We start from the raw sequence: 23072 nt of genomic DNA on the forward strand, positions 1-23072 counted from the left end.
GTGAAATTTGGTTCAGGCCTTGATATTCCCCTAAGAGCGACTTGTAATTACTGATCTAATTACCAATTAGCGATCCACCGACTTTTCACTTAGCAACATCATCAAGTCAAAATGCTGAAAGTATGTGAGCAGTTTACTCAAATCACTGCTTTGTCTCAGTGCCGCCTCACAGAGTCACGACTGCCGTCTGGTCTTGGTTAATGCAATATACAGGCAGACAAATTGAGTATAAAAATTTGCTTTACGACAACAGAAAAAAATTCGACTTGCTCATGGAAATTTCAATTATTTTGAGTTCATTATGACACCGCCGCAGGTCAGAGGATCACGTGAGCAGAGGGTCCTTCAACGTGACCCAGGACAAAGGACAGCTGTGGCTCAGGAGGTAGAGCGGGTCATCAACTAACCAGAGGGTCGGCGATTCGATTCGTCCAGTCCACATGCTGGAGTGTCCTTGGTCAAATCACTGAACCCTAAAGTGCCCCTGACAGCTGTATGCACAGTGTGAAAAGGGCTGCATGGGTGAATCTGTTAACGGGACTTGTACTGTAAAGCTCCTCGAGGGGTTGATGAGACTAGAAAAAGCACAATATGCAGTGCATTTACATTTGGGGTGGTCACCCTACTAAAGGCCACGAGTCCCAGACCACCTCCAAATGTGGTCTGAGTGATCGGATCTCAAATCCAAACTCAAAGCATCTTGGGTGCGTTCACAACTGTACATGGAGATGTCTCGTTGATCAAATCATTCAAAATGCATGTTAGTGTCAGCTTTGGATCGTCTTTCATTTCTTCCTCAATCTTTACTGTTCAAATTGACTGAGGATTTGTGTCAATTCTTACTGTCTGATCAAGACATTTTCAACATTAAAAACAGGCATCTACAATTTTTTCTTATGCTCCTTCCTGGCAGACAGTACTTTTGTCTCATTACGGACAAAAAGTGAAGTGCTCATTTGAAACGTGCCCAGGTGGCACAGAAGGAAAATCACCTCACTTCCAGGAAACTGTGGTTCTGCCCCATCGAGCACAACTGAAATTGTTGCAGACAGGAAGTCAGTGAGGGATCATGGTCTGTGTCACGCATGTCGACATCATCCCCGAGCCAACAAGGGAGGGTGAAACGAGGACCGCAGCAGATATGGGGAGGGACCCTGACCTTGACTTGTCGTGAGTTGGGATGAGTGGTTTCACTGCTCCTACATCACCTCTGCAGTAACTTACTGTGTCCGTTCTCCTGAGGCTCCTGCTGGGGCGGCTCTGGTTGTGCCGTCTTTGGGGAACTGGTCTCCAGCTCTTTCAGCTGCTGCACGAGCAGCGCCAGGTGCTGCAGCAGGTCCCTGTTCTGCAGCAGCAGCTGGTGCACGCGGGCCTGGGCCTCCATACGGGCGGCGGTCTCTGCTGCCATCTGATCCTTCAACAGCTGCACCTGCAGCGGGAAAACAAAGGGCAGGTTGTTTGTGCGTGAACATTTTATTCAATAGCAATTAGATTCATTGTTTGAATAGTTATTATCTGTACCCACTCAATGACAACTCAAGTTTTTGATTTACGATATGGATTTAAAACCGGTTCATAATGCTGTTCTTATCTGTAATCCTTAGACTCAAAGTAATCTTAGGACGGCGTTTTAGGGTTAAGGGTTCCCTCAGAGACATTGATTCTGATAAAGCAGCGCAATCAATAGTATCGGATATGAAAGTAAACATGAATCTGTTGCAGTTCCTCAGATTTTGTTCAAAGGCTTGTGAATCTCTTGAGATGTTTAACAAACATTTGTGCATTTTTAATTTCAGCACAGGTTGTGTTCTCCAATGCTGCACCACCTCTCCTAGCATAACTGTGTTGGTGCTGCCCCCTAGTGGAACACTGTTAGTACAAGACATACAGTGCTTGGGGAAAACTCAACCCATTGAGATTTTATTGTGAATAAATAAATTAATATAGAGGATTTTACAAACAATGATGCATTATTGTGTATTAACTTCATGCAGAAGATGCCACAGGTGTTTTTTCAATCCTCGGGGCACCAAAGTAGAGAAAATGACAGAATCGTGACGAGGATGCAAATTACATTGTGTGTGATAGAGAAAACATGATAAGTCTTAGGTGGGGAAATAATCCCAGTTTTAATTTACACCATCTGCTCCATGTAGTTTTAACTGAACTTAAAATAAAACTAACAGAGTTAAAAGTCAGAGCTGTTGTATGAGCCAAATGTTCAATGATTCATGTTGTGAGCTATATAATGCTGCCATGATTGAGGAGGCTAATCCACAACATAAGTCAGGATCAACTTGTCAGGTTCAGGCTCTGAATTTATAGATGAACCAGTCTGAGGGGAGCTGAAATGATTACTCAGGTGACAGAAAAATAGTCTCAAAATAACTTTGGTAATCATTTAATTGTCTTTTTTCAAGCAAACAAAGATCATATGATGCATTTCTTTGGATAACTTATTAAATTATCTTGACATTTTGGACTTGTCAGACAATCGACGATGGACTCCGAGATTGTTTGACAACAAATGATCCTCTGGGGGAAACGGACAATATTTTGGGGCTTGCAGTGTAGACAGTGTATATCTGTGCCAGGACTGACTTCAGTTCTCTGTACACTATTTACACTCAGACTAAAGTTGGAGTTTAGAGACGACATGTAGGACCAGATTTTTTTACAACTAGCGAGTTGTAAAAGTTGACATTTCTACTTATCTCAATTAACAGCGAATGAATACGTGTGAATATGAAGGCAGATTAATTAAAAAGCCAATATGATGCATTACGGTCAATGTGTTCCACCTCCCTTGCTCTCCACTCCTGGGGGCAACCAGAGGCTGTTCAAAAGTAATTGGTCAAACTAGACAAAATATTGTCCCTCGCAGACACACAACTATACAAGTCCTTATCTGGGCTCTGGGAGCAGTTTGAGGTTTCATTAAACTGAATGATTGATTGAAAACACTAACTGTGAAATGAACTACTGGTGAAAATAACCTCTTTACAGCTACAGTTTGTGCTGTAGGTCGGACAGACTGTTCAGAGATTCTCACTTTGCTCATGATGCGTTTTTGTGCATATCTACATCTGCTTTTTAGACGACCCGCAGTTGACGTCTGCTTCTCACCTGTGCGACGGCCACCTGTGTCTGTTGCTGCTGCTGCTGCAGCTGCTGCTGAAGAAGCTGCAGGAAGTGCTGCGACGCCAGCGGAGTGAGAGACGGAGAGCAGGGGCTGCTGGGAGTGATGCCTTGAGACGTCACAGTGAAGACGGACCGTCGATCAAAGTCCTGACCAGAGACAGAAAAATAAAATCTATATTATTGATGAAGGGAAATATAGTCAAAATTGAATAACGAAGCTGAAGTCATGCGTATAAATCTCAAACATAATTCTCCTGACACACTCAACTTGAACCTTTAAATATAATCAAAGGCCCGGTGGTTTTCAACGTTTTACATTTTTTTAATCCTGGGGATAAGAAGCCATCTTTAGACATTGGACACCAGACCAATGCAATTAACAGACTGGTCAGATAAAAGCCACCCAGTCCTCTGAGCCGCTGAGACCAGGACTGAGAGCCACTGATCTGAAGCCCCCCGGAGCTCCCCGCTGTAACTCCTCATCACAAGTGGAATGATCTCTTAGCTCATTATACCACACACTGTCTTCAGTCTCCTTCCTCTGTGGATTTTAGATCAATTTCTAGATCCTTGATAACACACGTATCCAGAAGAAATAGATGTTGCTTAAGTGGCTTTGCATTTCAGCTTCTACTCACAGCAGGGACAGAGCTATTGTGTATTAATGTCTCCGAAGATATGTGGAAGTGTGTGTGTGTGTCCTTCATCAAACCACTAGAGGGCAAAGTAGCACAATATAAAGTGCAGCACATTCACTTCAGTATCAGAGAGGCTGCCTTAGTTTGTCTTCATCTTCTATGAATACCAAATCCATTTTGGAAAATTCAAAGGTTTTGTCTCTAAAGAGCAGATTAAAAGCTCAAACTTTCAAATCTCTTAAATATGTTATAATTCTATAACATTATAAAAAGTGTATCTCAACTTTGATGCACAAACTTGAGCAACACTTTCTTGAACAGAGCAACTTCCATTTTGAACAACTCAGATTAAAGACACATTTTAGGAGAAATTGTTCCAACTGAACATTTTGAGTGAAAAAAAACAGATTGATTAAATGTTATCAGTGATTTAACTGATAATGAAAATAACCAGTGTAGGGTTCTCTTTTCACCATTGAATAGCTTTTCACTTTTTAAAAAGATACAGAATGCAATTGTATACCTTTTTAATGGATATACTGGTGAAATGATAGAAAAGATCTGGGAATCATGAGACCTGCAATTATAAACATTTTAGTTGGACTTCCGAATTCTGAGTATAACTATTCAATAAGCATGGCCTTGATGTACATAAATGGCAGAACATTGAGGCTTTGACACTTTTCCCATTATGAGTCAATAAGCATCCAAGCAACTGTAGTAGTATGCACATCAGATGGTGTTGTAGCAAACACATGGAAGATATTCCAGAAGCAATATTTAAGACATGATTATAAACTGAATGGGTTTAAATACTAATTGGACTAAAAAGCTTTGACTTAACCACCACAGACACTGAGATGTTTATTTTGTCTCCCGATGCGTCGCCTGTTTGTAACAGCATCTTGTATATTATGCATCTTCTGGCCAGTCTCCCTTTTCGTTATCCTCATCTCCTTTGCTTTCATCTCTTTCTTTGCTTCATCTCTTCCCTCACTTCTTTGCTTATCTGCAAGGAGCAGATGCTCCTGAACCCTTCGTGGGATTATGGTGCCGTTACTCAGAAATCAAAAGGGAACAGATTGGGGGGGTTTGGGATTAAGTGTCCCCTTTTTACAGCCAGCAGGAATATTCAGGTTCCCGACTCGAATCCCACTCTGTCTTTTTTTTTTTATCAGTATGGCTGTGTCTACCACACTCGCTTTGGTGACAAATCCAAAAAGGAGCAGATCATGACACGCTAGAAGCCTGCAATGTTCACATCTTTTTCATCCTGTCATACTCAAAATATCACTGAAAGATCATCATCAGTTCCTGATTTCATGAGGATTCAGAGTCTGCCAAGATATCGTTTAATCCAACGCACGAGTGACCGGGTCGTTTCATATCTGCAGCATCTCCTGCCAACCTGGAGCTGTGTATGAAGTCATGAGAGCTGCAGTCAATGATCTGGTCAGGTGCTGCAGAAGATGACAAAGCACTGCGCTGTACTTTGATGGTTTAATGATCCATTTGGCAGCGCTGTGCCCAGATAATAGCATCAAAACACACTCCAGCCAAAGTAATGAATCAACAGAGCCCAGTCGATATCCTGTAGCTGTGAGGACAGAAGCAGTCAGGAGCAAAAAAAAAACACTCCCCAAAAGTGGGAGCTGGTGCTACCTCACCCTCCAGTGTTGACAAAGAGGAACTTTCACTGCAGCTACAATTAGAAGTAAATGTCATGAGTGTGGTGTTTATGATGAGTGTTGCTGCTGTGAGGCTTTGGCTGTTCAGTGGCCGTGACAAGAAATGTTGCCACAATAAAAGAGGATTGTAAAGGTTCAACGGAAGCCCCTGGCGGACGGTTGAGCAGCTTCGGAAACCCCCTGCACCTTTCTGACAGTGGAACTGGGTCAGCTGTGATTGGACAGCTGAGCGGGGGGTGACAAGGAAGGCAGGATTTCAACTCCTGCCATTTTATATTCGCAGCACTTCATCTCTAAGGAGGAGTGCAACATTATGAAGACTGAAAATGTTCCCTGTTACACCCATATTTGAACAATATTGCACCTTTCACGTTCACTTTCCACCTTTTCTCTGACCCCCACCCAGCTCTCTCCACACCGGCATCACAATCTTGCTCAGCTGGAGTATCCAGGCTCTAAAGCTGAGATCACTCATGACTGTTCCCAGGACAAGCCGAGGCCCAGTGTGCTGGAAACTTCAGTGGATAGGGAATTGGAAAGAGAATGGCCATTTGGCCCAGAGGCAGGGTGGTCAATTCCTCCCAACATCTGTATTATGAGCGATGCTAGAATGCATAAGAAAGGAGGTGGACCTGCATCCTAAAAGTGACTTTTTAATGATTCCCTCCAATGCAAGGTATCTTTTGAATTCCTCTTCGATATGCAGTATTTTCCTTTATATACTGTGCGGGTCACTTAATTTGATGATTTTGCTCAACTGCCATCTCCAACCCCCGGGAAGAGGAACTACGGGACTGGGAGTATTAATTACACATCTGGCTGACAAAAATGAAATGGAGTTCCCCAAGGTTCCAATCGGGGCCCTTTTTTGTCAAACATCTACATGCTTCCACTCGGTCAGATTATGGAATAACAAAATGTTTGGACAGTTTTGCAGATGACAAGTGCATTTAACCAATCAATGCCTAGAGCTCAGTTGGTACATTAAACACTAAATAACAGAAACCTACTGTCACCTTAACATAAAACTTTATGTATAGTAGTAGTAAATAAGACAAATAAAATGTGTCAAACCCATGACACAGGTTCAATTAATTTTTTCCCCTTAGCAGTTAAATATTGTGTCCTAACAGTATCTTACCATGATGGTCTGTCCAGGTTTCACCACATTCAGTTCAGCCAGACTCTGCAAAATTTCACTGACGGCCTTTTCACACAGTGAAGTGCCGGCCAAAGAATCCTCTCCTCGCCTTCCTCCGTGTTTGCCCTCCTCCTCTTCCTCCCCTTGCTCTGCTCCTGTCAGTTTACGCCCTGTAGAGGGAAATGGACAAGACAAGTAGCAAGAAACCATCAGCCTCTGGTTTGTAATTTTGGGATTAATAAGAGAAAAAAAGAGAAGCATTTTAGGAAATATGCTTCTGTCTCTAGAGAAGACTGATATCTCTCCTGTGTCTATGCTTAAAAGCTATCATTAGCTAAGCTCAGCACAAAGATGGAAAATGGGGAAACTGCAAACCAGACTGTCTTTCTAAAGCTCGATGAAATACGTTTGTTAGATTATTTAGTAAATAGAACTGGACAGAAAGAAATTGTTTTACAGGAGGTTGTATTAAAACTATGTCTTGTTCCAGGCGACGCAAACCTGACCAGCTGATTGCAACAGATTCAAATGTAATGCTACCGATCGCCCGAATATTGGAGAGTTCTTGTTAAGAGAAGGTCTGAATATGCTAACACTTACTGAGGGCTACAGATTTAGTGCAATTCAAAATACCAAAAATACAAACACATTTGAAAGATTGATTTCTTTCTGGAAAAAGTTTCAAATTATTAGAATTACTATCAAATAAATACACAGAACCCACCTTTATATTACACTGATGCCACATGTCATGTTAATTTACTGCATGAATACAGTTTCTATACTAAATGCAGTTTGTGGACTTCAGCTCTCTTTTAAAAGCTGATATATCCAACTTAGTGGTACAATAATGAATAAGAGTCTAGGAAAGCCGTAGAAACATGGATGCCTTAATTTATATAACTAAACCTTTAATTAATGCTATGTTGAGCACACAGTATTTTACTCTCACGATCTCCTCTGCCTGTCACCAACTCCAGCCCAATGTCAGCTAACTATTCATCCACTGTGCAAATTACAGTCATTACTGGGACCAGTGACAGCTGCTCTGCTGCTGCTGCTTCCCACTGATGTGAAAGTTAGAATCCAGTTACTTCTCTCCACCTTGAAACATGAAGGCCTTTATAAGCAACTCTCAAATCAAGATTATGTCTTAGATCTGAACACCCCAGTGTGACCAGACAACCATGTTGTTAGATCACTGAGCTGATTTAAAGAGCTACTGAGGTGTGATGGTTCCAATTAGGCCATAAGGAGGCAGTAATCAAACTGAAGGGGAAGGTGGAGGATGGTCGTCATGTGAACACAATGAAGGTTCATAAACACCATGTTTTCCACAACAACATTGTCCAGTGGTAAATATAAGGTGCTTCTCTGAGAACAATAGTTGTATTGTTTTCGTGAGAAGCCAAAAATACTTTCTTATACTCAATTTATAAATGTTATACGTAAGTAACTGCAGCTTTTAATTGTTACAGAATTTTGCATTTCGGTGTCAACACTAAAGCAAGACACCAGATATAGCAACATGTGCACATGGTCTCTCTCACACACACATTTAGATAAGAGCCTTAATTAATGTGTTTACCTACTATTTAATGTCAAAATGGCTGCATCATCTACCAACATATCAATTTCAGAATGTTCATTACCTAAAAACCTGAAAGATCGAATGTCACTCAGTAGAGCACTTACCTCTGCTAAGGCCCAACAGACCCCTTATGAAACATTTAAATTGACATGATCTGGATTATTAAACCTGTTAAGGAATTTGACCATCCTCACACATTACTGTATATGCCACTATATATTATGTATATAATGTGCATCAAGCCTACATTAACATCTTCTGTATAAGACATCAGCTGCTGCCTGAGTTCTCCTTTCACCAGCTTCCAGAGAACTTCCATAACACCTGTCAACTATCTTGATTTATGGTTCAGATGATTTCTTCACCAAGATCCAAATGTTATTAACTTAACTTCCTATCCTATATTAAATAAAGTCTCAGGACTCTCCTGAGTGAAGCTTAGAGTTTTAAACTCTTCATGAGCAGAGCATGATAAACACATTTACAATCCTGAGGTAGAACAGTACAGTTTTCACCTCCTCACTGTGCACGATGCATAAGCAATATGTTGATTTATATTGGACTTTTGTTATATTGCCATTTATAAAAAATAAATAGTGATTATTGATATGGTTTTATTGCCCAATACAATTATTTGGCATCCTGAACCAAAAATAAATGTAAACAGAAGCAGGTATCAGATCATTTTTACACGATTTTAGTGCCTGCTTTAAATAACATCTTTTAAAATTCTCTAATAATCATTTGCATTTTATTACACACTTCTTTGCAGTAATGAAAATCTGTGATATTATTACCCAAAATGTGTATTATATGTGCAGAAATACCCTGTGCATAGCAGTTAAGGGTAAAACACTTCAGGTAGAGCTCACCATCACTGCTGGGCTCCTCTGTTGATTTATCACTCTGCCCATCGGCCTGTCCGTCTGCATCCTGCTCAGCGTGCTGCAGACTGAGCTTGTGGCACACCTCGAAGGCCTGACCCACCGTCCGCACTATACGCATGGCCTGAGTCTGACAGGGACAAGAGGGAGAGATGTTAAAGATAAAAGGTGACAAGTTAATGTTTAGAGGATTCAGAAATAACGCATCTCATCACTCCAACAAACACCACAGCACTGATCAGTGTTGTTCTTTTACAACCTGCTACCACTTTGGACAGACTTAATATGCACAGACGCCATCATCCTTGGCTTCACTTCTGCAGGACATCATTATTACAGCTGACTGATGCTAGCAGACCTCCAAGCCAGGACAGCCGTGACTTGCAACAACTGCAGTAACACACATACAGCTTCAGACAGGTAGAAAGAGATGTGCAGTCGGGATCCTTCACCTCGAGTGCATCCATTGACGTGCCGTGCGAAGCCACCGGATATTAACTAATATTAACACCAAGAAATTTAAGATGAAATTTAAAAACTAAAATTGATTAACTCGGCTGACAAATTCAGGAAATTCATTATGGAGTAAAAAGATAATGGAGAATGCAGACTACAGATAACCTTCAGTCACAGGCAGCTGGACACAAAAAAGGGAAATAAATCACTTAACATGCCTCAGGGCTGGTTTAGATTAAAGTTACTGATGCTGCTGTAAAATAACTCGTCTTAAAACAATAACCCACATTAGTCTGTTGTTCAAAGTTAAATGAATGGTTAAACATTGACTGATAAAGACAGAAGACGTGTCTCCGCTTCCTCTCACTATCCAGAAAAGAAGCCAATATATCTTGGACACGAAAGCTGCCATCTAGTGCATTTAGAGCCAGATCGGGAGTCAGTCTCAGCTGTCAATCATCCAACGTTGCACCTGGCGTTTACAGCATTAAATAACTCATCAAAATCATATTTGCCACAAACATTAACACTAGGACAAAGTGATATTGAAAGTGACAGGAACCAACTTATAAACTGTATTTGACATGTACTGACTTTTTAGTTTGGTCCTATCCACTAACATGGGGGGGGGGGGCAGATTCATGGGGAGATAAAGCAGATTCATAAAACCACATGATACAGCTGCATCAAATTGTGCTGCTCTGGGCAAATTCACATCTTTCTTTTGACTCTTGTATCCAATCATGGCCGTTCAAAAATTATCTTAGCGTCTGATCAAACTGACAGGAAGTCACTGCTCCCAGCCAAGAAACAGAAGCACATACGAGTCTGCAAAACTAGAAGTTCTGCCCTTTTCTCAGATTAAATAAGATACAGAATGTTGATCGAGTTCTAGGAATGCTGGCAAGTTTATTTTCAGTCAAAGCTAAACTAATGACCTCTTGTTTGATATTCAACACAGACCTATACAGGTACCAATAATCAAATTAATAGTTTAATATTGATTATTGGTCTATTGCTTTGATGATAAAGGTGTAAATCTGAAAGTGCACATCTACAGTGAGGAAGTGTTCGGCTGCACTTCTGCTGTACCTTCTTCTTGGATTTAAACACGTTGCATCTGAAGGAGTTATTGGAGCCATCTCGTGCGATGTAGCTGAAGATCTTTAAGTCCTGGGAGTCATGAGACACGTAGAAAATCCTGCAACACACCACAGCAAATGTATATACTGAGCAAAAGTTACAAACACCAACGAATGTTAAAGCTGGGACATGATCAACTATTTTCGCCACCACGACCTAATGCAGATATAATTCGTAAAGGAATATTTACAGAAACATGCCACTACTCTGCTGCACGGCCCTGGTGTCTTATACTGGTTCCTGAGCACCACCACAGTAAAGTGTAGCAGCAAACAGGCAGAGCAAAGGGTCAGACCTGCATCTCTATCTGCTGCTGCACTGCTACAACACATCCTCACTGGGAGCCAGGCAAACAAAAGACACCATATCACACACACGCACACAAAACGCACACAAGGAAAATTATATTTATCACACAATCTCTTGGGGTGTGGCTTCGGATCCTCCCACAGATACAGTATGTGAATCATTTACAACACACACCTTTAAGAGTACACATAGATATTTAATGTTTAGCCACTTTAAAGTGTCTTCCTACTGCTTCTGATCTCTGAAATGTAAAAAACAGACTGACAGTTTCACAGCTCTCACCACAAATCACTTTAATATCTTCTATTTTATTATTCAAATATTTCCATCTAGTATTATTTTGATCAGTGACTGAGAGCCTCACAGGCAGGCAGATGATTGGCTGACAGGCTCCACCACAGTATAACTCAGTAAAATGGGATCGCTTACTGTGATGTTTGTCAGGCTGAAACTTTGTTGTACTTTTGTCTCTAAACACCAAACAAAATCTGAGAGCACCCCCCCCCCCCCATACTTAACATACAGTATGCTCGACCAACTACATGCACAAGCTTTACATTTTTCATGATGCTGGCTTAGGCATGTAACTGCATTTGGCTTATATAGAACATTCAAGCGCATCAAGTCCTGAATAGTAAAGTGCATACGATGGCCTAAAGCCTCAGCTCATAGTTACAGGGCAATTTCCACTGTATTATTTACCGAGTGCATGTTTGATCCACTAGGTGCAAAAATGCGAAGATAATTACTTTTGAATACAGAATAAACCCCCATTCAATTATCACAGAGAGAGACGTGTGACTGACCTGTATATGGGATCCTGCATGATCAGCATCTTGCTCTCATCCCAGGTCCACTCTTTCCTCTGTAAGAAACAAGATCATGCTTACCCACAGAAATCACATATTTTATCCTCATTTGCAAAAGCTGGAGAGCTTTAAATCTGAAATACTAAAAGATAATTTCTCCCCTCAGGTGGAATTCATCACTATATTCTTACCTTCTGTTTCTTCCTCAGTAGGATTTTAACTCCGTCCACAGACACCACGATGCTCACTTTCTTCTTCTTGATGTTCTTGGCCTTGAATTCATACTGAGGAAGCAGACAGGAAAGAAAAAAAAAAAAAAACTATGAATATTGGTATTAGAGGAAGTGATAGGTTGTCTTTATCAGCTGATTTGTTTATTTTAAATATAAGAGGCATTAATTACCCATTGGGAGAATAACAAAAATGCGTAAACGAACAAGTTTCACCAGAGACTAAAGATCTAGCTATACACCCCCCCACCGAAAATCACAAGAATGACGTATGATTTACAGATACATTTACACTAGTAGGCCGAAAGCAGTAGCAAGCAAATTATATCCATTTTCACAAGAGGTAGCAATAGCACAAACCAAACAGAGTGGAATAACAACAAAGACAAAACTATACCATAAGAAATGTATTAATTTGGTAGTGGACAAGCCCCCACTACCCAGATCAGTGATGCACAAAAGAAAAGACCACAAAGAACAGAAACCCACACGAGTTGTAATTTAATAATACATTTATTTCACAGACATGAAAAGCAAATTACAGTTTAGACAAACAAAATACAACCAAAACCAAACACAGTGGAAGGCAGGGAGAACAACATAGTGCAGCCAGACCAGGTGAAACTCTGGTGATCAGACTCCTCCCATCAGACTCCTGCTCACAGAGGGTGGTCAAACGAGAAGCCCCAGCACAGTACACAATCTGTCCACCAGAGAGGGCTGGACTGCAGAGTTATTTTTACACCAAATGTCCACAGGATGAACCTGGGTGACAAATCAAATATTTGTTTATATTTTACGAGTTCACGTTACAAAACATCAATATTGGCTGATCACTTCTTGGATTTTTATTGAACTCTTAAATATTGAAATTAGGTTGTCTATTACATGCTTGGATTATTTGTACACAACCTATATAGGCCTACACAATTTATAGTCCAAATATATTCCATCAACTGGCATTGTCATATGATGAAAAGCAACAAATATTGATATAAGAGTGGCTGGAAGCAGCACAGTTGGGAAACCTTCCCCTGAAAGTTACAATTAAACAAGTCAGTTTTTCAAATCTTGCTTATGAATTTTCTTTTGATCAACTAACCAATTGTTCCACCTTAGTGTAGAAGCGCGTGCTCATACACACACTAGTGACACTGCATACGGAGTGAGACTGATCAGAGCGTACGTCCTGAGCCCATTTGGCACGATGACAGAACTAAGGGCACAAGTGGGAACCATCCGTCAGCATTAAAACATGATCTGCGCTGCACTTTAATATATCAGCACCTTTTAATAAACTGGCAGCTCACGTACGAGCCCTGATAAAGTCTGCTGAATATTCGCAGCCAAGCCAACCACCGAAAAAAAACTTTTCTGCAGCTCTGAATGCCAGAGACAGGAAGGACAAGGAAAATGGAGGACAAAGACAAACAGCAACACTTAAAACATAATACCAAAATCTAACTGATTTCCAGTTTAAGTCTAAATTGCTAGGTGAACTACATCTCTGCTTCTCAAGGACACAAAAACAAAATACACCAACTGAATTAAACATTTGAAGTGAAAAAAAAGCGAGGACGCTGGTTTGCCTCTGCTCTGTTTGCTGAGTGGTTCACAACAGCCGTGTCTGCACCGAACACGTTTCTTCACAAGTCTGACCCGTCCACTCGCATCAGCCTCACTTTTTAAAAGTCAAGCTGGGTTCAGCTCTAGCTAACAGCTATCAAGGCCTGCGGTGGCACTGCAGGGCCGAAGCCATGTGGTGAGAAACAAAAAGCTTGGTTCGGAGGTTGAGCTGTTTCACCCACATTAGACGAATTGTACAACTGGCATTAAATTGGCATTAACAGGACACGGACATTAGCCAAGGCAGGAAGGTGCCGACGATATTGAAAAATATGAATTGCCTTACATAAATGATGCAGCAGGAGAAAGAAGCCAAAACCTCTGAAGAACAATCAAAAGAGCTGGAAGCTGAACTGAAGCACGAGGAGACAAACTGAGGCCTAATTAAATACAGGTGAAACCCATGAGGGAGGGGAAACCAATCACAAGAGCAGGAAACCAGACAAACACAGGAAGTGACACACAAGGAATTTCAAACTACAGCAGGAAATAATCACACGGTCCAAACCGTTGCTGAACCAAACAAACAGGAACATGATGTTGAGATAATATAATAACCTGAAGAATATACGTGACGAAAACCTTCAAATATGATCATAATATTTATATTTCTTTTTAGCTCTGATCATGATATTTTTATTTAGTTATGATCATTATATTTACATCTGTATTCATTTCTGATCATGATATTGAAGTTCAGCATGCTTGTTGTTCACTGTGACTCCTGACTGCACAGATGTGACAGAGAAGAAATCCGGAGCTCAGAGAATCGTGAGGATTCACATCAGTTCTGGATCTTGGCAGGAGAATAAAACAGCTGTTAACGTGGGTCTGTCCAGGTGCAACAGAGATTAAAGCTGTGTCACTTTAAATATTGCTGCAGCAATGAATTGCAGGACGGCATTTTTTTCTTTCCTTTCGTAATGAATGATGTGTTTCCTGTGCTAAAGGAGATAAGATAAGAAGCATAGAAACTCCCTTCCTTATAATTTGGAGAATTCAAGCAGTCATGCCTTTTATCTTTATACAGTCTATGAACCTCAAACTGGCGATGACCCTCAAACTCACTTCAAGTCTCAGTAAAGCTGACTGGAGCTGCGGATTCAATTAATTCTCTGTAAGTTTATTGCTATGAGCTGTCTCAATGTTTTCACATAGCCGTTTGATATAAAATAAAAAATCAATTTATGAGCACTTTCCAATTTAATTTCATTTCCAAGTTACATTTTGTACTATACAGCAAATAAAATTAAGCTCAGGTCATTGGCCCATGTTATGTTTTTCACTGCTCCTGCAGAGAGCAGCACTTCCTACTGGAGCCAGCAGAGTTTCACCGAAAATAATAAATGTCCACTCTGATGCCAAAATGTGAACTTACAGTAAAAGTGAATGGTCTTCTCTCCAGCCAGAACAAGATGTTAAGGGAGGAGAGGATGAAATGTTTAAGAGCAAAATGACTGCCAGCATGGAGACAGGGCAAAGATTAAGAAAGGAGGCGAGGGAAGATGGGAGGTGAGGAGATGGGAGGAGACAGGAGGAGAGGAGGTGAGGAGGTGTTGTTATGTAAGGACCTCCTGCAAACTGTGACCTTTTAACACAGCGACACAACCACACCATGCAACAAACAGCTGAGCATAATGAACAAGTCAAAACCCACCGGACACGACTAGTTGGGCTCTTTATTTGTTCTGTGTGAGTAGGACGTGTCCTCAGTGTGTGCGAATGTGTGCACACTGACGAAGCTGTTGTTTGTCACAGGCGTTCCCACCTCTACGTCTCCATACGTTCTCTTGTGCCTGCTTGAAATGCCCGGCTCTCCCTGCCCTGGATGCATGGTGATTAATGCTTCGGTCTCTAATTATACAGAGCTGGATCCAGAGAGAGCTGATTAAAAAGAGAAAAGAGCGGGAGAAGAGGAAATGCACCACAGAGACCAAAGAGAGAGAGAGAGAGAGAGAGAGATAAATGCTACACAGGGTTTACAGAGGAGGCATGGAGATAATTTGCTGCTGCAGAGTGAATTTGTTCAGTGTTGAAATTCAATCAAAGTGTCAAAGTGTGAATCCAAAAACCAGACGGGCATTATTTCTCTCTATTGCACTATATGCACATGAAAACCCACTTGTATTTCGGACGCAGTGTTTGCTCTGATGGGAATAATGAGATGAGGCAATTCAAAGAAAGGCTGAGCAGCATCATAATTTCTGGCCATCAACCTGCCAGACGACCTGTCTGCTCAAACTGACGACTGAATGCATTCATTGGCAAAGGAGCAGCTGATAGTGTAAATCCTTATACTTCTCCTATAACCTCAAATCAGTTGATCATGTTTCTGGTGAGTTTGGTTTTAATTAGTTATTTGACGTCATAAAAATAGGGTGAAAGGTTATGATTGACAGCTGAGACTGACTAACGTAACAGTCGAGTGCGTATATATGGTGTTTGTGTGTGTGTGTGTGTGTAGTGTGTATGTGTAGCACCTGATATGTGTAGCAATATAGAGGACTGGCAAATGGGTAAATATATTGTGACTCTTACACATACTGTACTGGTTGGGTATCATTAGGATTTTATCAATACCAATACTGTTAATTGATGCAGATACTTATTGATACTACTTTATAATTTGGATGCTCTCAACATCGATTAATTTAGAGTTGTGTGCTGCACCTAAGCCTTAAAATGGGGAAACAAACTCTTGCAGCCTTTCCTCTGTCAGGGTGTGTCAGACTTTTACTGTGCCCCCCCCCCCCGGCAGCTCCACTGTGTTGTGGAAAATCTGCTGATCAATGGTCAACTCATCAGCGAAGAAAAGTGTTCAGGAGTCCTTCGATGTCTTATGCTGAAATATTTATTGAAGCTTGGCCAAGGAGAAGCTCAGAATCCATCAATACAACAACTGTGCGTGATGTCCTCTCACATTCTCAAGTCTCATCTCCGGTGGTCTCACTTACAGATCATTTAGTCCATTGGTTTGCTAGTTCCTAAACAAGTAAATGTACTTTCTAGTTCTGGAGACAGTATTGCTTACGCAGTCTCATATCTGTGGTGTCTATAGGGAGTGAACCCTTTGACCTTGGTCAATGCTCCCTCACTTCCCCAAACATGACAGACAGCTGCACCACGTCTCAAGGGAGAGGAGACAGTGTCTCTGAAAATTCAATAACACACTGCATTGAGGATGCTCCTGCATGGTACAAGGCATCGGGGTCTAATATTCGTCTGCCCGAATCCTGAAGCAGTGGCTGTAATAATTCTGCAGCAGCGGGATGCAAAGCGGAAACCCTGAACGCAACAGGAAATATCAAAAGCAGCCCAATTTGTTCAGACTGACCAATGAGGAGGCGGTACCAATTTAGTGCTGGTTCTCGATACGCATCTCCAACAGTACTGCATACTGAGGCCTTTAGCTGCTAAGCTCACACTAGTTTTTTAACTGTGCAGCCCTGAAACACAGCCAGATACGATATCTGGAGAAAACACACTCACATCAACAAAACACCAGTTTAATCCCAGTCTGGGTGAGAAGAGACACACTTTCTATACACCGATGACCCACAAACCACAAAGTCTAACACACCTGCAAAGCCAAGCTGCTACCTTTACTAACGCATCAGTGTCACAACTCTCACACTGAGCTCTTTTATAATTCACACTTCATGCCAGTGTTCTGCGGCGGCAAAATGGGATTTTGCAACTTCATCCAAAGTATGAAATTTTTATATTTTCTCTGCTTAAGTGCAAAGTGTTGTGAAATATTCAGGCTTTTAATGCACTTGCATTGTTGTGTTGTTGTTTTTCCCTGGTATCAACAGAGGAACAAACAATCAAAGAGCTCATGACAAAAGTTCCCCCTGTAAACCCCGAGCACGTCAGCTCAGAAAACTTTCAGCGAGGCGCGGAGGCGTCCCAGAGAAGAGCTCCGTTCACTGTAGTCCGCCGCTTTAGACCCTGAACTTCTCTGAATCGTGTTTGAGAGATTTAGGAAGACAGACTTTAGGAATAATACATGAGCTGTAATGAAAAGTGTATGACTAATATGTGGATTGAACAGGCACGCAAAGCCTTATATTTATATTTTATTTCATTATTTCACCTCTCTTCATGTTTTCTTTATTGTACCGCACTCATACTTGACTCGATTTGACATAAGCTCTAAATTCTAACATGCTCTTCAAAGGTTTGTCTTAAAACCTTAAAACTGCACCTTAAATGCTGCGGCAGTGCTATAGCAAAGTTCCGGCTCCACACAGACACAGGGAGAGTATTTATTTCAAATCCTCCTCAGTTTGGGTGTTTGCATTTCAGACTCATCAGTCTCCCCAGACAGCGTGACAAATTCCAGTCGGCGTTGCTCTCTGCGGTCTATTATGAACGCGTCTGACGGGGCGCTGATGTTGCTGTTGCCATGTGCACAAAATGAGGAAGCGGAAAGCTGGCTCTGATCCCAGTGTTATAAATTTAAAACGGCCTAAATAGATGACAAGATCAAACTGGGGGAGACGAGAGGTCATTCTCTTTTTATTATGAACATCAGAGCAGGCAGCGATAAGCCGAATAAAATGACTGTTTAATAAGTGACAGTGATCAGGAGCTGAGGGAGACGGCTTCATTTGCTTTAAGCTCCTTCATGTATTCACCTCTACGCTGTGTAACTATTAGATCAATTATACAAAATGAGACCGTCACATTGAAATTGGCTTCATGAAGCGACAATGTTAACTGAATATATAACCACCGGTCCGACATTAAGCTTCATTCACTATCAGTTTCATTATTCCACTATTGAGAGTCTAATCTCGAAGGCAAGGATAATTTATTTGTGTATGTTATCACAGAGGTCATTCAATGTGCTTCACAGAGATAAAAGAAGCATAACAGTGAAGATCAGGAGCATAAACAACATAAACAAATGGTAAAACAGTGAAAACATTTCTTTTTATGTATTAAAACTGATTATAAAACCGGTCATGTCTAATACGGTTCAGGATTAAGTGATTTTGTAAATTAGTAAGAAGAATATGTAATAAAACAGCAGTTTCTAACTACTTTTTAAAGCAGGTTATAGTTGCTTATGAATTATGGAAAGAGTGATGCTCTGTAACCGTTGGGAGGCAAACTTGAATGAATAAACAAAATTAAATAAATAAATAATTTGAAAACTGACTTAGTGTAGATCCAAACTTAGAAACTATTATCAAACACAGCGTTTTCAACAGGTATGATAAAAAGTTTGATAACGTCTTCATTGGCGCCTCGACACCAAATCACACACACTCATGCTAATCTAATCCAACTTCAAAGAACATGAGTGGCAGGAGGCTCGAGTCTCAGAGGAAACTGTGTCCCAGAGACATGAGCGACTCCAGACAACTCCAGTGTTGTAATGTTGTGACGTCCTCTTTCCTAGACAGGTAGTGATGACTGGCAGCTCTTCCAGTCATCACTAACGCTCCTTCACTTAATGTTATTTGGTTCTGACTTGAGAGTCTTCAGAGGGATTTCAACGGAAAGGCTGGACAACTTTCTTCTCCCCTGCTGTTTGTGTTTATTTCTAGAGAGAATAAACAAGCAGGATTTCGGTTTTTGCAAACCAAATCATGGAATAAGAAATTACGGGTAAAACCCCCACTCCACTTGAACAATCCTGAAAAGCAGTGGAATGCAGGGTGCGTTGTGGGTCATTGTTGCTCCCTGTCGTACCATTGAATCCATACAGGAGTCCACAATAGGCCCTATAGATCGCAACCTAGCAACCCCTTCATTACAATTCCCAGGATTTGGGGAGCTCCGAGGAATTTCGCTGCTTTTTTTCCTCTCAAATCAGTTCACAAAGAGATGACTGTTGGGAACAGAGCGGAGCTGAGAAACACAACAGCTGCGAAAACAGCCTGGCATTTAGCACCGGGAAAAAAAGATTTCTTGGAAATCAAAAGAAAGCGTGAAGCGAATGTGAAAAGCAATTAGCGAATTTATTTGTTAAACTCCAACTGCGTGTGTGCTTGTTTTTTTGGGGGGAGAAGGAAATCACCAATCAGGCAGCTGCGTTTTTTAGAATGTTCCGTTGATTGAACAAAGACTTGGCGCTAAAACTGACGCTAAATCTGCCCCTCTGCCTGCGTGTGGTATTTTTCAGACAAGCCTCTCGGCCTCGTGGCCAAACCCCGAGGATGGAGTAACTCCTGTGACAGGGGAGGTTGCCCAAAACCTCGGGAGGGAAACTGGCACGTCTCATCGTTAGTCAGCAGAGTGTGTATGAGGAAGCAATTACCTCGACAGTCACCACTGACAACGACCTTGGCCCACATCAGAAACGGTCAGGCGTTTGTTTGACTTAATACATGTGTGAAAAAGAGAGAAGGGAGGAGATGCAGCAGCTCGACAAGCAAATAAAACGGGGGGGAAAAAAAGCATCTGTGTGTTTATGTATGTGTGCGTGCATTTAGATGCTTGCCGCCGCCCGTCTACGAAAGTGGCTTCCGCCTGAGTGCAGATATTATGGATTGGACTTGTGAGCCGGAGTCTTTTGGCAGCCTCCAGTGAGCAGCAGCAGTCTGGTCCTGTGGGAGATGGAGCGCTAACGGGGAAAAAGGCCCGCTTAAAAGGCTGCTTAGGGGGGGGCTTCTCCGTAACAGCAGGGTCACACGCGAGACTGGAATCTGCTGCAGCGGCGTATAATCACTGGGGCTTTTATTATGAAGGAGTTTGATGCAATTAGGATTAAAAGACTGTTGTGTTTTTAATAGCAATTCATTTTTGATTAGCATGTTTATTCTTCTTCTTCTAATTATTATTATTATTATGTGGTGGTAATTTCTGCTGAATAAAGAGCAAAGTCAAAGCTGGTCTTTCTGACATTTAATTTAGCACCTGCAGATGGACTCACAACACATCACGAACAAAAGATGCTAAATTGAGCAAAGTGAAGAAGGGACATCAATGATTTATACCCGTTGGCTGCTGGGTCACACACTGAGCCAGGCGCTGTCAACACTTTGAGAACAAAAACAATACTTTGGTGGTGGCGAGCACTGCAGATCCTCTTATCTCTCCTGTCCTTGGACACGGAGTCATATGCTGGCGCTTACACAAGTGTGTTGTGTAAAGATTGGAAAGAATGCCGTGTCAGATGAAAACACCATGAACCCTTTTTACAAAAGAAAATGAATTACGTAAAGCTGAGGAATTAGACTGTTTGATACAGATATCAATGAAGCTTAGTGTAAGTTCAATCGGGAAGATTTCTCTACGTCTCATTCATCCACAATTCTCTTTCGTGCTTCCCGCTTCTCCCCGACTGTTGGGTGTTTTTGATTTTGCCAGGATCTCCATCAGCCAATCAGGTGGTTGCTGTCAAACTTTTCCCCTTCATCCCTCATCAACTGCCATTTCAATGATTCGCTGTGACCATCCTCCTCCTCCCCAGTCACGTCCAGTCTCTAATATCCAGAGCCCTGTTCAACCTCAGTCCACTCATCTCATCAGATCCTCAACATCCTCTAGATCCCTTCAATCACCACCAGTGTCTAGACCCCTGAAGGGTTTCCTGTACTATGCAGCCATGTCTTCTTTCAACCTTGATGACATCACGAGGGGTCTAGGCCCCGAATAAGATTTAAATCACATCATTTTCAATCTTATTGTGCATTACAATACACTTTGTTCATTCTTTAAATGAAGTCTCTCCTGATTTAAAGATGTTATTATTCGACCTGTCCAGGGTGGGATTGACCTCAGCTGCCCCCACAACCCTCAAAGGATAATCAGTATAGATAATGTATTATTATCATTATTATTATTATTGTCATTTCTTAGACAGATGAACAAGCAGCTGGCACTGACGCTGCACCAGCTCCCCTGACTTCTCTACATAAATGACTTTCACTTCTTACACTGCAGACTGGGTTGATAGTGACTGACAGGGAGAACCGATCAACCGTTGCACAGGTGAATACTGAGTGTCTGCACAGAGGCAGAGAAAAAACCTGCCACAGAGGAAAACGGTGAAAGCAGGATGCGGGATGAGTCAACCCCACATGAAGCAGCTTTTCAGAGGAAGCAGCTTTTCAGAGGAAGCAGCTGAGCCCCGGCCGGTGCGGGCCCAGGCAGGCACTCTGCACCTCTGCAGTGAGAATGGACCCACGCCTGAGTAACTCGCTGACAGGCGCAGTGAAAAGGACAGCCAGTCCCTGAGCGCTGACGGTGGCTACTCAGGGTTAGTCACATGGGACACGGAGGAAATACAAAGGAACAACCTGAGCATGCTGACACTCACTATCAGACTGAAGGGGCGGAAGGATATTTCCCATTATTTCATAACTTACAAAAACCCAAAATCCAATAAGGTGATGTAACACCGAGTTTTAATCTGATCTGCGTTTCAGACAAAATAACTCGAGATGGGCTTCAACATGTTTTTAAAAAAGAGGAACAAATCAGGCGTGTCCTGACTACCGGAGAGAAACGAGGCAAGAGCATGACTACACCTACACCTGCAGTCTGCACACAAAGAATCCTTTTGCTTAATCCTCCTCCAAGTTATTCCATTAACAGAGAGCGGTGGGTCTCCTTTAAATGCAAATCACGTAAGTAACAGTTACTGAAATGAAAGAAAAGAGCCACAACATATCAGATTGTTGTTGGTGTGGTTGTGGAAAGAAGGGCTGTGGTAGTAAAGTACAAAGGTTTTGGATTGTGTCAAAATGAACTACACAGGTTTGATAGTGACCAGTGCAGTGCCCTTTCTTAAACCTGCCTGTTTGGAATGGGATGTCTTCTTGGCCTGTGGTGATGCTGGTTGCAGGTTTCTTTCTGAAACGGTAAAAGTGACCTGCAGTAACTGAGCCGTGGCTGCAGGACTCGGTCCACAGATCCCCGAGGCTGCTGCACATAGAGCTGTTCACCTGTTTATTCAAAGCTCGACTCTGAACCCGGAACTGGTGATGGAGAACCAGTCACTGTTGGGGTTGTCGTGAACATTCCAGTTGTTTGCGACAACGTCACCACCTATTTTGGTATCAAATGTGTCCAAATTCAACACTGCACTTGCCTACACACTTAATATCCATAACAAGTGTGAAGACGGTTCTCGAGATATCAGTTCCACGTACACACAGAGATTTCTGGAATAGTAGATGGATGGATACTGCAGCTACTGGCCTTGAGCAATCAGTAGTTTGGATGCCCCCCCCTAGGCCCTAACATAGGGATATGAAGTCTCCCTCCACCTCCATGTTTGCTTATCGTTTCTTTACTTGGATGTTTCAGCTTCACTGTGCAGAAGAAGATAAGATAAGAAGTCCTTCATTAGTCCCATAATGGGGAAATCTGCAGTGTACAGTATATGAAGAGGTTGATGGTCAGATGATCTTAGACAGAAACTGATCTGCAACTATTGATTTAGGATTTTCGTGGAA

The 23072-nt window shown here is 41.8% G+C and overlaps 1 protein-coding gene across 3 annotated transcripts in view; it reads right to left on the reverse strand.

Annotated features, from left to right (window-relative positions):
- Positions 1–23072, reverse strand: part of si:dkey-34e4.1 (carboxyl-terminal PDZ ligand of neuronal nitric oxide synthase protein) — a 58463-nt gene that overhangs the window by 16037 nt on the left and 19354 nt on the right. For 2 of the 3 annotated variants that reach the window (XR_004698906.2, XM_035185126.2), the window contains exons 3-9: positions 11992–12084; positions 11798–11856; positions 10632–10740; positions 9072–9213; positions 6609–6778; positions 3127–3288; positions 1225–1429 (exon numbers count right to left, since the gene is read on the reverse strand). Coding sequence is in view for 2 of the 3 variants with exons in the window: in XM_035185126.2 (XP_035041017.1) it covers positions 1225–1429; positions 3127–3288; positions 6609–6778; positions 9072–9213; positions 10632–10740; positions 11798–11856; positions 11992–12084 (940 nt within the window). In the remaining variant the exon portion in view is untranslated. Of the gene's footprint in view, positions 1–1224; positions 1430–3126; positions 3289–6608; positions 6779–9071; positions 9214–10631; positions 10741–11797; positions 11857–11991; positions 12085–13942; positions 14152–23072 lie in introns of those variants that run through there. The other variant, XM_035185127.2, reaches the window with a different exon arrangement.

This window comes from Hippoglossus stenolepis, chromosome 18 (genome assembly GCF_022539355.2).
Source record: "Hippoglossus stenolepis isolate QCI-W04-F060 chromosome 18, HSTE1.2, whole genome shotgun sequence".
In the NCBI taxonomy this organism is placed as follows: Eukaryota; Metazoa; Chordata; class Actinopteri; order Pleuronectiformes; family Pleuronectidae; genus Hippoglossus; species Hippoglossus stenolepis.